General features: G+C 43.0%; 1 protein-coding gene across 1 annotated transcript in view; it reads right to left on the bottom strand.

The window, feature by feature from the left end:
* The window catches only part of LOC127573455 (dynein axonemal assembly factor 5), a 93600-nt gene extending 83189 nt beyond the window's left edge, over positions 1-10411 (bottom strand). The window contains exons 1-2 of the mRNA XM_052021696.1: positions 9877-10411; positions 2861-3045 (exon numbers count right to left, since the gene is read on the bottom strand). Of these exons, the coding sequence (XP_051877656.1) occupies positions 2861-3045; positions 9877-10405 (714 nt within the window). The 5' untranslated portion in view covers positions 10406-10411. The remainder of the gene's footprint in view (positions 1-2860; positions 3046-9876) is intronic.
* Between the last annotated feature and the right edge of the window lie 5216 nt (positions 10412-15627).

Below are 15627 nucleotides of genomic sequence, written 5' to 3'. Positions count from 1 at the left end.
TTGGGAAGTGAACTGCATTTACATGCCATAGTCCAATTATCTACCTTCTTCAAACCCTACTTTATGTTAAATGTACACATTCTTGACTCCTGCATGCAATATCATGGGAAATTGACAAGAATACAAGGACACCAATCCCATTGTAATTAATGGCCTACATTTTGACCCTTGCCTATTCTATTATAGATAGAAAAAAAATCAAATTTTCCCCACCCCACAAGAGGAATGTATTTAACATCTTTTGAATGAAAACATTTTCTTATCTTGCTTCCTTCTCTAAAATTAAAGAAAATGATCCAAAATAGAATGAAAGGAAAAGATCCTTGGAATAAACGAGTGCTGAGAGATATTTCACTAATGCAGCAGCCATTTTGAAAAATCTTTTACATTGATGTTAGTCAAGGGTTAAATGTGGTCCAGGATACCAAGAGAAATCACCTGCTCTGCTTTGAATAGTGCAATGACATCCCTCATAGTCACTTTCCTGGGCTAACTGCTTTTCCACAAATGGTACTTTGGACAGTTGTCACACAATGAAGAGCACACCCAGTGTGCCTCTAGATGGACGGAATTCACGCAGATACTGGGAGGAGGTGGTTGAGGAGGACTCTGACTTCCCCGTGGCATGCAGCAGGGATAACCCTTCTGTAGATATCACAGTTGGATTTGTCTTCTTTCTTGAAGATGGTCACAATGACAGCATCTCAGAGGTACACTGCTGTATCCTCCTCCAGGATGTGAACTTCAAGGAAAATGCAAGGAGCGGCTCAACCCTAAACAAAGCCTTTTAATACCTTACTACAATTTTTGATGTTATCAGCTTGGAGGAAAAAGTGGAGCAATCTCCTCAAATTCAGCTACCCCATCTTGTGTTTCCTGAAGAATGGCATGCAAGTCATGATCCTAACCAATGAGTCTACAGACAGAGCCAATCTCAATGAAAGGCTGTGTCATTGTCCCAACACTTTTTCAATCTTTCTCACCACAATGCTGTACCTCACCTCCAACAACCTCCTCACAGGAGGGGAGCGAATCTTCCAAACTAATAAACTATTCACCATACAACACTACACTCCAGAACGAAGGGCAAACCAACCTCAATAGCCGAGTTCTGCTTGTGCACACTCAGAAACTGATCTTCAAGCACTGTCGACATTCACTGAAGCATACAAGATGATGGGCCTACACCCAACATCTGCAAGGCAAAGATCCTCTACCAGTCTGCCCTCACTATACAACACTGCCCTCCAACAGTGTGAGACCCTGGAATATATGCAACACTTCAAATATCTCGGGAGTCACCTCTCAGTAAAGGCAGACATTGATGATGAAATTCACATCGCCTTCAATGTGTAGCATAGCTTTCAGTCGATTGATTAAAAGGGTGTTTGAAGATTAATATATCATACTTTGCACAAAACTTAGGGTTTACTGGTTAGCAGTGATCCCTCTCCTAAATGCTTCAGAGACCTGGACTACCTAGGCACCTTAATGCTATCTCCTCAAAACCTATCAAATCCACTTGAAGGATATGCATACCAACATCAGTATCCTCTCTCAGGCCAATATCCCAGTATTCAGCTCTAATTATACTCTGTTGAGCAGGCCACATCATTTACCTGCCTGACACCTGATGCCCAAGCAGACACTCAGCTTGGAGCTGTGTCACGGGAAGAGGTTACCAGGCAGACAGAGGAATAGGTTCATGGAGATGATTATAGTCTCCTTGAAAAAATGCAATATTCACACTGACCTGTGGAAATCCTGGCTCAAGCCAAGACAAGTGGAGGCATTTGGGATGATAATGATGAGAATCTTGAGCATTGGGATGTGAATGGTGGAAGGAGCAAACCATCTCACAAACTACACACCTGCCAACCCTCTCAGGCACCTCCTGCCTCATCAGTGGAAGAGTCTGTGGTTCCCACATTAGTGCCATCAGTCATCTCAGAAATGAAGTGAAAGCATGTAATCCTTGATTGAGGGATTGCACAAGACAACTAATTTAGATAGCACCACACTTCCTCAGTACTGAACCCAACTGTCAACCTGTGCACAAGTTACTGTTGAAGGACTTCATCCCACAATTTTCTTACTCTATGGCAAGAGTGTTACCCACCGGGCACCAGCAAATGGCATCCTTTTCCAACAAAATAATTTAGCGTATAAAAGCTTTCCATGTTTTATAAGCAGCAGTACTAAAATAACTCATTAGGTAATGGTAAATGGATAATACATTTTAAACAAACAACGAAATCAGGGACATGCCAGAATGAACTGTAGATCCCCCCCTTGGTTCAGGCAAAGAGGAACCAAGCAGTGAGGGGTATGTTGCTGGTCACTATTCAGGAAATGCTCCAAGAAATGCTAATGTGGGTATTGAAGCTGTGATGTTCCTTCACAATGAGCCTGCACATTTGAGTCAACTTCAAGACTGGCACTTGGAAAGATAAGATTATCTTGGAAGGGCAAGCAGTTAAGGGGCTCCTGGGTTCCAGCAGAATGATTGTCCAGAATGAGCCAGTATCCTCAGAAAAAGGTAGCAGAAAACTGTTGGGACTGGAAATGTATGCAGCATTTAAAATCCTCACCAAAGGAATTTTCTATTGCTCTATTAAGTGAAGGAGGAAATGCAAGGAAAAATTTAGTAATCTCTTCTGAAGCTTCAACCACTACTAGAAGCTCACTTGTTGTTTATTAGGGCTAGAAAGTGGAAAGTGCAATTCTTAAGCATGGAAAAATGTTTGTAACTCGCCTGTAGCAGAACACATTTTATTTCTGATGTCAATAAAAGCAACAAGCACAACGTTTGCATCCTCTTGTTATGTAAAATGAACAATGCCAGAGAATTTTCCCTCACCAGTGGTGCATCATCAAAGAGACGCTGTGCCAAATGAGAGAGAACATCATCAACAGACTTTCCATTGCCATACTGAATGACTGCTCCTGTTGTCCGAATGACTGCCACGCGGACTTTCGAATGCTGATGGGAGATGGTCTGCATCAATGGTTTTATTAGAGATTCAGACTGCATGTGAAAAGTTTCTGAAAAGAGAAATAAAACAACAATGAACATTTATGACTTTCAGGTAAAATGCAAGGATGAGCAGAGGATTTCCCCCTGATGAGGAATGGGTTTTAGTTTTGCATTCGTTACATTTCTTTGCTTTTACTGAGTTCTATAGAGACTTACAATAGATCTCCTAAAAACACTATTACTCCTTTTTGGCAATTGCACAAACAAACACAGTGTAAGTAAACTCCTTCAATAGCAAATGGGCTCATTTTTCTTGAATGATTTGCTGAGTTTTGCATGCAACTATTTTGGTGGCACAGCCCCAGTGACCTCAGCAGCAGCAGCTTTCAAATCTCAACAGCAGTTTGTGGCATTGAGCTACCTCATTCATCCACCTCATTCATCCAGAAACAAACACTGGCAGAGTCGAGACAGAAACCTTTCATGACTTATGGGTCATTAACACAGAGAAACTGCTGCAACTCCATTGTAATGGAGTTTGTTTCAATGTGGCATCTCTTGGCATTTTTAATGGAATGAAATAAAAGGCTGAGCGGACAAATATTTTGAATTGGCCTTGGATTCTAATTCCACAAGTGCAAGAGTTCTACAATGTAGCATTACAACCTTTTCAAAACATTTGAACCCACAGGATCAATTTCCAAATCAGATTTTTAGTGTCACCTTATACAAAGTGGTAGAGGCAGCTACAGTTACAATATTTAAAAGATATTTGGACGGGTTCATGCATTGGAAAGGTTTAGAGGGATATGGGCCAAATGCAGGCAAATAGGATTTAGCTTAGATTGGCATCTTGGTCGGCATGGACGATTTGGGCCAAAGGGCCTGTTTCTGTGCTGTATGACTCTATGAATAAGAATGAGGAGAATCAAATCACATTCATTAAGATCACCGCAGGGCAAAAGCATCACAAGTATCAACCAAACATCTCAGCTCACTTGCATATCACCTCAGAGAACCTTTTATCCCACAAGAGGTTCTCAAAACACTTACGCATTTTAATGTGAATAATTTCAACCCTGGACACTCTGCAAAACTGCTACTCACCCAAATTCAAATAATATTAAGAGTTTCAATATTTGCTGTCGGAAATATCATATTCTTGTGACAGAATGTTTTGCAGTTGCTGTGCAATTTCAAGCATCAAGAAGTAGCCAGTTTCATTTCAAGTATATACTGATATTTATTGGTACAGGTCCACATGTTGTAGCCTCTAATTATTAAAATGGCTATTAGGTGAAAAAAAAAGATATTTATTCCAGTACATCATGTTGGGAATTAGGATTCCCTTCCAAAATGGTAAATGTTTTGGTCTCATTGAAAAAACTGCTGTCAAGCATTTTCCAGGCAGAGAAGTGACATTGTGCCAAGCCACTCAGTTCAGTGTTCAGCTAAACCAAGATAGGACACAGAGTAACTACTCCAGATTCACTGAGAACCGTAGGACATAGACACTAGTCGTGAATCAGCTTTGTCAATACTAACATTCCTTGCACTTTGGTGACTGGGTGAATGGATGCCTATTTTCAAAGGTTAATACCAATAAAGGTTAATGAAGGAAGAAATTGCAAGTCAAAGGAAGAAATTGCAAGTCATTCAGAGAGGCTTAATGTAATCAAACCAAATCAACAGGGTTTTATGAAAGGAAAATCATGTTTAACATATTTGCTGGAGTTCTTCGAGGATGTAACAAGCAAAATCAATAGAGGCAAATCTGTGGATGTGGTGCATTTGAATTTCCAGAAGGCACAGACTGAAGACTGGTTATCACATAGAAGTGTCAGAATAAATGGATCCTTTTCATGCTGGAAGAATGCAAGGAATGCTCCAGGATCAGTCAAGAACCTTCAATTATTTGCTATCTATTGGACAAGGGGGAAGCATCTGAGGTACCCAAGTTTGTTAATGACATGAAAATTGGTGGGAGGGCACGCTACAATGAGGACATTTGTACTCTGCAACAGGATACAAATAGATGGAGGGAACAGGTGAAACTTGGCAAATGGAGTTTTGTGTGGGAAGTGTGAGGCTGTACACTTTGTTAAGAGGAATTAAAAAGGCAGACTGTTATCCAAATGGAAGCAATGAGTGAAGTACAGAGCAATATAGGTGTTTTTGTACATGAATCAAAATACATTAGCAGACAACTGCAACAAATAGTTAGGAAGGCAAATGACATTTTGCCCTTTATTGCAAGGGGGAGGGGTCTGGAGTTTAAAAGTAGAGAAATATTATTGTAATTGAACAGGGTGTTAGTGACGTCAAACATGGAGCACTGTGTTCAGTTTTCAGAAAGAATGTACTAGACTGGAAGCCGTACAGAAGAAATTCACTAGGCTAATTTAGTCAGTCAATAGAATCGTACAGCACAGAAACAGGTGAGACAGCCCAACTGATCCACGCCAACCTGTGGGTACCCTTCTGTATTAATCCCATCTCACAGCACTTAGTTCATAACCTTCTACACCCAAGTGATTCAAGTGCTCATCCAGATACTTCTTAAATGCTGTCAGTGACCCAACTTCAAGCACTCTCTCAGGCAGTGCATTCCAGGTACTTGCCACTCTCTGGGTGAAGAAGGTCCCCCTCATATTCCCTCTAAATCTCTTCCCCCTAACCCAAAGCCTATGACTCTGAGTTTTATCTATGCTTGATAAGGGAAAACATTTCCTGCACTCTACCTAACTATGCCCCTCATAATTTTATATACCTCAATCATGTCCCCTCTAAACGTCCTCCACTCAAGGGAAAACAGACCGAGCTTCTCCAGACTCTTCTCATAACAGAACTGCTCCATTCCAGGCAACACCCTAGCAAAACTCCTCTGCACTCTCTCCAGCACCATCACATCCTTCCCATAGCACGGCAACCAGAAATGCACACAGTACTCTCGCTGAGGTCTGACCAAGGTTGTGTAAAGTTGGAGCATAACCCCCCACCTACTTCTAGATTCAGTGCAGGCCAGTGTTCCATAAGCCTTCCTGACCACTTCACCTATCTGTATTGCCATCTTCAAGGATATATGAACTTCTAACTTCTAAGGTCCCTCTGTTCCTTAATACTCCCTATAATCCTACCATTCACGGTGCAAGTCCCAGTCTCATTAGTACTCCCAAAATGCATCTCTTCACACTTGTCTGGATTGAACTCCACCTGCCATCTTATCGACTCATCACCATCTCTCTGCATTTTAAGACCACCTTCCACATTATCAACAGTCCACCACTAATTTACTGATCTTGCCTCTCACATCCAAATCATTCACATATTATAGACAGCCAGAGTCCCACCACCTATCCTCGTGGGGGACAAACAATCCTTACCATCTTGGGTCTCCTATTGCCAAGCCAATTTTGGATCCAGTTTATCTAGATCCCATGAGCCCTAACCTTTGAACCAGTCTCCCTTGTGGGACCCTGTTAAAACCCTGCTAAAGTCCACGTATACACATCTATTGCCTTGCTCTCATTGTTACACTTTGTTACCTCTTCAAGAATTGGTCAAATTTTTGGGTTGAGAAAGTTGTCCTGTCACAAATGACTAAAGAAGTTGGATTTGTACTGATCCAACTTCGTTAGAAGATGAGGGATGATCTTATTGAAACACACAAGATTCCAAGAATGCACGACAGGGTAAATGTTGAGATGGTTTCCACAAGTGCAAGAATCTAGAAAGAGGGGACAAGTTAAGGGGCTGGATCAAGGAGAATGTGCAAACTCCACACAGACGGCACAAGAGGTCAGGATTAGACCTGGGTCATTGGGGCTGTGAGACAGCAGTTCTGCTAGCTGCACTATTGTGCTGCCCTAATAATATGATGTATTCTATTCTTTTTTAATCTACTTTGATCCCTGAAGGAAGAAGGATAAGTAGCTGTTTATATACTGAAGATCAGAGAATCCTTTCATTTGGCCTTTGCCACATTCATCATCTAACACTTAAAAACATGTTAAATTCCGTTTGCAACTTTTCTGGCTGGTCAGAACATGTTCAGCATCCAGTTTCCACACCCCCTCCCACCCCATTATCATGCTTAATTTGCCTAATTTTTATATTATCTTCAAACTTCTTAGTCACAGACCTTACTAATACTATATCATTACTATATATACACCATGAAGAGCAAGGGACCTGGGCCTTAACCCTTTGTAACCTCACTGCAAAAAACATTCCAGTCAGAAAAATACCTGCTGACCTGTATCGAGATTTAGGCTTTCACTGTCTATTAAACTCAAATATCATGCAGGATGCGATTCGCAGATCTGCTAGATATGTCATTCTTGTGGCCCCACCTACACTCTTTCATATCTTGCCCCAATGATTATTCTAGATCCAGAGCATCACATCCACACCAGCTGGGGCATAGTATCTGGTTCTTCGCACCACACTTCAGAGGATTTGAAAATTTTGGAGAGAGCACAAAGAATAGCTCCAAGGACTTAGTGTTACATGGAGAGACTGGAAAAGTTAGGTAGCTCTAAAGAGAAAAGATTACAAAGGATTGAGATGGAATAAATAAAAATTACCAGTAGGGTCCCACAAGCAGTAATGTGACAATGATCAGATGCTCTGCTTTTAGATAAATAGAACAGAAAATGTTGGAAATACTCAGCAGGTCAAACAACATCTGTAGAAAAAGTGTTATCATTTCAGGCTGATGACCTTTCATTACCTTTTGATGACATTTGTTGAAGAATAACAATTGTACAGAACACGAGGGAAAATCCTTCTTTGATCTTCCTGAGGGCAGACAGATCTTGATTTAACATCTCATCCGAAAGATTGCATCTATAAAAGCGTGTCACTCCTTCAATCAATTGTAGACATCAGGGAAAGGTGGCCATACTTGGCAATCACCAACAGTTCATTTTCATGTACTTGCAGATAAAGAAAGGGTTGTTATAAGCAACACTTTCTCCTTCCATTTTAGAACATTTTGAATTGCTTCACTACCAATGAAACACTTGAAGCAGGGTCCCAGGCAAATTGTGGAAATGCACAATTTCCCGTTGCAATTTGCCTACCGCCACAACAGCTCTACAGCAGACCCAATCTCACTGGCTCTCACTCTGCTTTGGAGCACCGAGTCAACAACAAAACATATGTCAGGCTGCCATTTATCGATTGCAGCCCAGCATTCAACACCTCAGTATTAATCAACAGCCAATTTAGCTGCACAACAAGCTCCTGTGTGATAATGATCAGGTAATCTGCCTTTGGTGAAGGATCATTGTTGTTCAGGACACTGGATAGTACTCCCATGAGATTCTTTTGTAAATGAGTGTATTGAGATTGTTTTGAAAAAGCAAGCAGAGTTTTGATTTAATGTTTTAGCAGCACCTAGGGCAAAGCAGCACCTGTTCAGTTCTGTAGTAACTATTGAACGGTTCCCTAGTACAAAATGGACTCTTGACCTCACAATATACCTCGTTATGACCTTGCACTTTATTGTCTACCTGCACTGCACTCTTTGAACTTCTCCGTGGATTGTCACCTTGTCGTGGTGGAGAAGCTTGTGTGGTCCTGAGATCCCGAGAGCAATGCCGTCTGGAGCTATGCTCCTGGTAGGGTCACCCATGGCAGAAAGGTCGATGGTGATGTCCCTGACAAAGAACAATCCAACCAAGACCCCAACGGTGGAACAGGCGGACGAAGTTATTTCGAACTCAACGGCTATGAAGGCAGATGAAGGCTGCAACAAATCCATCAGCTCTAATCGTCGTGGTTTCCATGCCATTGGAATCAGTTGGTTGATTTGTGAAGTATCGTGTGCTTTTTGGAGTGCAACATCAAGTACACGTTAAACAAACACATGCACAGGCGTCTTCGCTCTGTGGGCTACTTCTCAAGTCTTTCGGCTATCGGGGGAGGGCAACGGGAGCAGGCAATGTGATGGCTGGAAGCTTCTAGTCAAGAACTGGCATGAAAGCAGTGAATACTGAATTTTCAGAGCCAAGATTGGATTCATTAGCCACTTGAGAGCCCATAAATAGATCAACAGAACAACCATCATCCTCGACCTCGAGGGATAGCCACAATGACGACTCTCTGAAGCTGTGACACTTTACTCTGCATTCTGTATTGTTTTACCTTGTGCTACCTCAATGCACTGTTGTAATGAATTGATCTGTATGAACAGTTTGCAAGACAAGTTTTCCACTGTAGCTCTGTACATGTGACAATAATATGACCCACCCAGGACATTCTCTCTCCTCTCCTCTTCCATCGGGTACAAGATACAGGAGCCTGAGGGCACGTACCACCAGACTTAAGGACAGCTTCTACCCCACTGTGATAAGACTATTGAACGGTTCCCTTATACAATGAGATGGACTATGACCTCACGTCACTTGTTGTGACCTTGCACCTTATTGCACTGCACTTTCTCTGTAGCTGCGACACTTTACTCTGTACTGGTATTGTTTTTACCTGTACTACATCAATGCACTCTGTACTAACTTGATGTAACTGCACTGTGTAATGAATTGACCTGTACGATCGGTACGTAAGCCAAGTTTTTCACTATATGTCGGTACAAGTGACAATAATAAACCAATTCCAATACTCCTGAACTATTCTGTGCTGCCAACTACATGAGTTCTCAATCCAGCTCCGTGATCAAGCATTAGGACAGTGGAGACTCTTGATCATCACACTCAGAGCAGCAACTTGAAGATACTTGGATACAGGACACTAACTTGCACTGTGTAATGAATTGATCTGTACGATCGGTATGCAAGACAAGTTTTTCACTGTACCTCGGTACAAGTGACAATAATAAACCAATACCCCTCAATAGTAAACCAATTCCAAGAAAGGAGGCCAAAGCCCACACGTACCGGGGGTGCATTTCGCATACTTGGCCGCACACTCGCAGCTCTTCTTCTTGACCTCGGGGAACGGGTCGACGATGGTCCTCTGCAGGATCCTGACCATATCGTCCAGGTAGGAGGCCAGCCTGGCGCCGCACAGCTCGACCACCAGCACCAGCAGTTCGACCAGGGCCAGGCGCAGCTCCTCGGCCGGCTCGGCTAACTCGGGCAGGCCGAGGCGCTGCACGACGGCCGGCAGCAGGTAGGGCAGCGCGTCGTGGGGCCGCGGCACGGAGCGCAGCAGCTCGGCCAGGGTGCAGACGCTGAGCTCCCGGCACCGCTCGGCCGGGTCGCTCAGGGCCCCGAGCAGAGGCCGCAGCAGGGCGGCCAGCACCCGTTGCCGCACGCCGCTGGGCAGCGGCCGCTCCGCCGCCTCGGCTCGGATGCACTCCAGCGCCCGCCGCCTGGAGCTCTTGCTGCCGCCGCCCAGGCAGTTGAGGTGGCGGCCGAGCGCCTGGCACACCTCGGCCGCCTGCTCCACCTCGGCCTCCGCCATCCTCCCCGTCGCCAGTAGCAACCGCACCGTTACCAGGGACACGTTGGACGGCTTCTTCAACAAAGCAACTTTATTGACACTGTCGTCCAGGTTGTGAGGTGAATAGTTAAATAATTCCTGTCAGGGTTTGAAGCCTCCCTCAGTGAGATTGGAAATTATTCCTTCCTGAATCTTATTCATGTCCCAACTTCCCGCCGGTCAATGTCGTCCATCAACCCTGTGCAAGCTGGCCTGCATAGGTTTGAATATGGGCGTCCTTGCAAGGCCAGCATTGAGAAGGTGGTGAGGTGCCTCCTTGGACATCTGCAGTCCTGTTGGTGAAGGTGCTCCTTGTTGGCTGAGGGGTTCCAGGATCTGGACCCTGTGACAGTGAAGGAACAGGGATGTATCCCCACGTCAGGTAGTGGACAACTTGGAGGGGATGTTGGAGGAGGTGATGTTTCCAAGAACCTGCTATCTTTGTCCTTCCAGATTGGTATTGGTTCATTATAGAACATAGAACAGTACAGCACGGAACAGGCTCTTTGGCCCACAACGTTGTGCCGACATAGCTATTTCATCCTACCTACAGAATGCCCATTTCCCTCCATTTTCATCTCATTCATGTGCCCATCCAAGCCCTTCTTGAAATCCTCCAATGAATTTGCCTCCACCACCCTATCAGGCAACACACTCCAGGCATCCATCACTCTCTCAGTAAAAAATGTACCCCTCACGGTTGTTCTGAACCTACCCCCTCTCACCTTAAATGCACTTCTTCATGTTATCTTAGTTAATATTTTTAATTAATTTACACCAAGTTAAATCTGTTTTGAAATGAATTTAGCGATTCTTTTTTTTACAAGTTTAAATGTTTCTCAGCTGTTCCTGAACAGAGACATTCAGAACCGGCACCAGCTGTCGGTCCCAGCACCAGAGGCACTCCAACTCACAGATCAGACACTTCGAACCACCTCAATAATTCAGTCCCACTTTCCACAAACCTATTGTCACATGTATTGCGATACAGTGGAAAAACTTAAGTTTTCCAAGCCAGCCATGCAGATGGTATAAATGAGGATTTGGGAGGTGCTGTTGGAGAACTATTGTCACAAGTTTTTGTACTATTGATGAGTTTAATTTATTTGCAGCAGCCAATGAGTGTCACTGGCAAGGCCAGCATTTAAGATAAGATTTCTTTATTAGTCACATATACATCAAAACACAGTGAGATGCATCTTTTGCGTAGAATGTTCTGTGGACAGCCTGCAAGTATCACCACACTTCCGGCGCCAACATAGCATGCCCACAGCTCTTAACCCATACGTCTTTTGGAATGTGGGAGGAAACTGGAGCACCCGGAGGAAACCCACGCAGACACAGGGAGAACGTACAATCTCCTTACAGATAGTGGCCGGAGGTGAACTCGGGTCGCTGGCGCTGTACTAGCATTACGCTAACCACTACACTACCATGCCGCCCATGCCCAATTACTCCCGAGAAGGTGGAGCTGATCCATCATCTTGAACTGCTGCAGTCCTTTTGGTTGCTCCCACAGCCCTGCTAAGTAGGGAGTTTGGAAGTTTACACCCAGTAATGTATTTTGGAGTGTGTGACTTGTAAGGGGTGGTAGTTCATTGGCAATAGATGATATGAGTTTGGCACAGGACTGCCAGCTCCCTGTAGTTAAATGGGAAATTGTTTGCCCCACGCTAAATCAATAACAGTGCCTAATTCCCCATATAATGTTACGGTTGCCTGACCTATGGAGTTAGAGTACTGGTGTGAATGACCTAAGCTGAATGACTCGATGCTGGCGTTTAACCCTGAAGTCAATCAATAGACACAGTAGCTAGGATTCTTGGTTGGAGGTGAGCAGTACCACCTTGACTTTAATACATCGAATCGTGCCTCGAGCAATCCTCATAATGCAACCCTTCCTGGTGAGGCAGGGCAAACCCTGATCACACCTCTTCACACACAGCCTTTCTTATTGAAACACAGTGTGGGATCCCTAGTGGGGAGGCACAAAGTTTGGCTGATTGCTGTAGAGTATTTGGTTGATGGTACATGCTGCACTTATTATGTGCTGGTGCTGAAGGGGGTGAAAGATGTTTCCTAATTGCACTTGCTGTGTTCACGATCCCCTTAGCTTGTAATATATCCATCAGTCCTAGATTTAAAATTATACATTGTACCTGACTTAAATTGCAAAGACTGGGTAATTGTTTCTGCTGCAATATCAGCCTCGACCTCAATAAGCCTGATTACAGGACCTGCAGAACCTGTGGTTCAGAAGGTCACTCCCTCTCGAGGTCTGTGGCCTCCTCTCAGCCATAGCTGGGATAATCAGCTGAGATAAATGTGGGCGGGAAAGCAAGCGATGAGGAAGATGTAAAGAATAGAGATGGGTTAAGCAAAATGGGAAAAAAATTTGGCAGTGGTAGGGAATTTGTGATTAACCACTTTGGCAGAAAGAGTAGAAAAGCACAATATTGTTGAAATTAAGAGAAAGTTAAGGAATGTAGTTGTACAGAGGGATCTGCATGTCCTCTTATATGAAGCAGTGGAAGTTAGCATGGAGGTGCAAGAAGTAATTAGTGCATATAGAATAATGTACTATACTTCCTGGAGATGGTGTATAAAAGTAGGAAGGTCTTGCATTGTTGAGACAGAAGCTGGAGTATTTTCTACAATTTTAGTGGTCTTATTTTTGGGGGGGGGGGGGTTGGAATGTACTTATGAGGAAAGGGTTAGCAAGTTGGTCTTCCACTCACTGGAGCTTGGAGGAATGAAAGGTGATCGTACTGAAATGTACGTGATTCTGAGGGGACAAAACAAGATCAGTGCTGATGCTTGCCCTCATGGGAGAAGCTTGAACTGGCGGGATGATGGGAGAGGGGACAGTTTCAGAATAAGGAGTCATCCATTCAAGATCAGGGATGAAAAAGTATTTCCTGCCTCGAAGGACATGATTCTTTGGAATTCTCTATGGATAGACTTGGAGGATGGATCATTGAATACATTCAAGGCTGGTTTGTACTGATTCTTGGTCCATAGGGGAGTTGAGGGTTATTGGAGAATGGGCAGGGAAGTGGAACTGTTGCCAAAGTCGGATCAATCATTGAACAGCAGGGTGGGCTCAAGGAGCCTTTTTTTTTTATTTTTTGCTGTTTCTTATAATATTTATTTTAAAAAGTTCAACCTATCTAAACACTTTAAATGATTGGATCCTATATTTGTACGCCCACATTCTGAACTCATCCATGAATGAAAGAAACTATCTCCACTTAAGTTACCATGAGCTTACAGCTCTTTTTACTCTTCACTTTTCAATAGAAAGTAGCTCCAACCAGTTCCTGATTAGTGCACCCTCTCAAATTTGATAACATCCCTCCAATACTGATGGTATCCTTAAATTACAATAGAAGCATTTTTATTTATTTTGATGTTCTGTCCAAAGACTGTGTTTCACTCACAGCTTCAAAAACTCGTGTCCTGATAATTTAACAATTATGTCGTATGCCTGAAATGTTAACTTGTGTTTTATCTTTTCAAATACTGGTTAATATTCCATGTATTTCTGGAATATTTTTCTAAAATCATGAACAACCGGATGGTTTATGATGCTGGTAATGTAGAAAACATGTGAGCAGTTGACAGGTGTCCACAAGGTCACTATCTCTGGCCTCCTGCTTCAGGTCTTTGGGGCATGTGGAATTCTGCCTCACTTTAACATTAGATGTTAGTGGGTCTGACACCAGCCTCCAAGTCAGTAGGTCGTGGGTTCAAGTCCCACTCGCAGAGACTTAAGCACAAAAATCTTGGTGCTGTATTGAGGGAGACGCAGAGCATTAGGGAATCCTTGAAGGTGAAAGTGCACAGGGTAAGAACAAAGGAACGCTGAGCTGGAATGTCAACTCAGTGTGATTTTTAATACCACTCCCTACTTTGGGAAAGAAAGGGATAAAATTATGACCAGCCTAGGCAACTGATCACTCTTGATTGCCAAAGGGTAGAAGGTACATTTTGAGCATACAAAGGGGCACCTCTGCTGCAATCCTTCCACACCATTGCTTGGTGCTTGTTCCAGTACCGTAATGGAACTATGATGTTTTTAAAAAAAAATACAAATGTTTAAATTTGCACAAAAATATTTTGTGTAGGCATTGTTCTTGGGCTGGACCTGAAAGAAAGTGAGCTGTTTGTAACTGCTGGCCTAGCAATACAAGAAAAATTTGTTTAGGGTAAAGAGAAAATGACAAGTGGAAGAAAGATAGGAAGGGGTTCAGAGGATAACCTCAAATACAAGGGAGCAGGAGGAATGCTGGGCATGCACAGCTGGCATTATTGTCATTACAGAAACATGTCTGAGAGCAGAGGATGGACAAGAGCTTGACCTTGGAGCATATTTCTCAACAAGAAGCATAGCAATCTTGGCAGAAGAGTGACATTAAGAGATGGCATAACAGCTATCAAAATGGTCGAAACAACAGAGGAAGAGCTGCTTGAAGCAATTTGGATAAAAGCTATACATAAAAGATCAAAGTAACAACAACTGCTATTAAATGGCAGCTTGGTTCAACAGTTCAAGAATGGGTTTGTTTACACAGGCAAAGGAGACTGTGGGAAGTCATAATGTCATAACCATGCAGGATATTAATATCCTGCTGATAAGGTAGAGAGATCCGGGCCCACTGAAAAGCAGGAGCAAAAGGTTAAATAGTCTCGCAGTGCCAATAAGATTTTTTTCACAATGACCTGTTAATTAAGTGAAACATTGATACTAAATTTATTTTCAACTATCCTTATGATATAACCCAGATATGTGATATTCAAGCTACAATGATCACCAGTGTTATAATTGCTTTAAAACTGAGCAGAAAAGTAATAACATTGACAATCCATTTCTTGGAATGTAAAACTTCGGAGGTATGGAGAGAATCTAGTGGGAACCTAATCTGAAAGAACTGGAAGTGGAGAAATGTTAAAGGAATGTAGAAAAGCAGAGTATTTCTGAGAAAAATGGAAACATCTTGGGGAATTAAAGCACACAGCAGCATATAAAGCTAAATGGAATGGAGTGTTCCTTGTTTATGTGTTCAATAGGCGTTACGGTGCATGAGTGGAATTACCCAGTGAATTGACATTGATGTTAAGGTGTTTTGCTTATTAGTATCTCAAACCCTGCCCTGCACCTTTTGATTTAATAAATACTGGAACAAAATAGTAAGGCTGAAGAT

This window comes from Pristis pectinata, chromosome 8 (genome assembly GCF_009764475.1).
Source record: "Pristis pectinata isolate sPriPec2 chromosome 8, sPriPec2.1.pri, whole genome shotgun sequence".
NCBI lineage: Eukaryota > Metazoa > Chordata > Chondrichthyes > Rhinopristiformes > Pristidae > Pristis > Pristis pectinata.
This window is presented reverse-complemented; position numbering and strand designations above follow the sequence as displayed.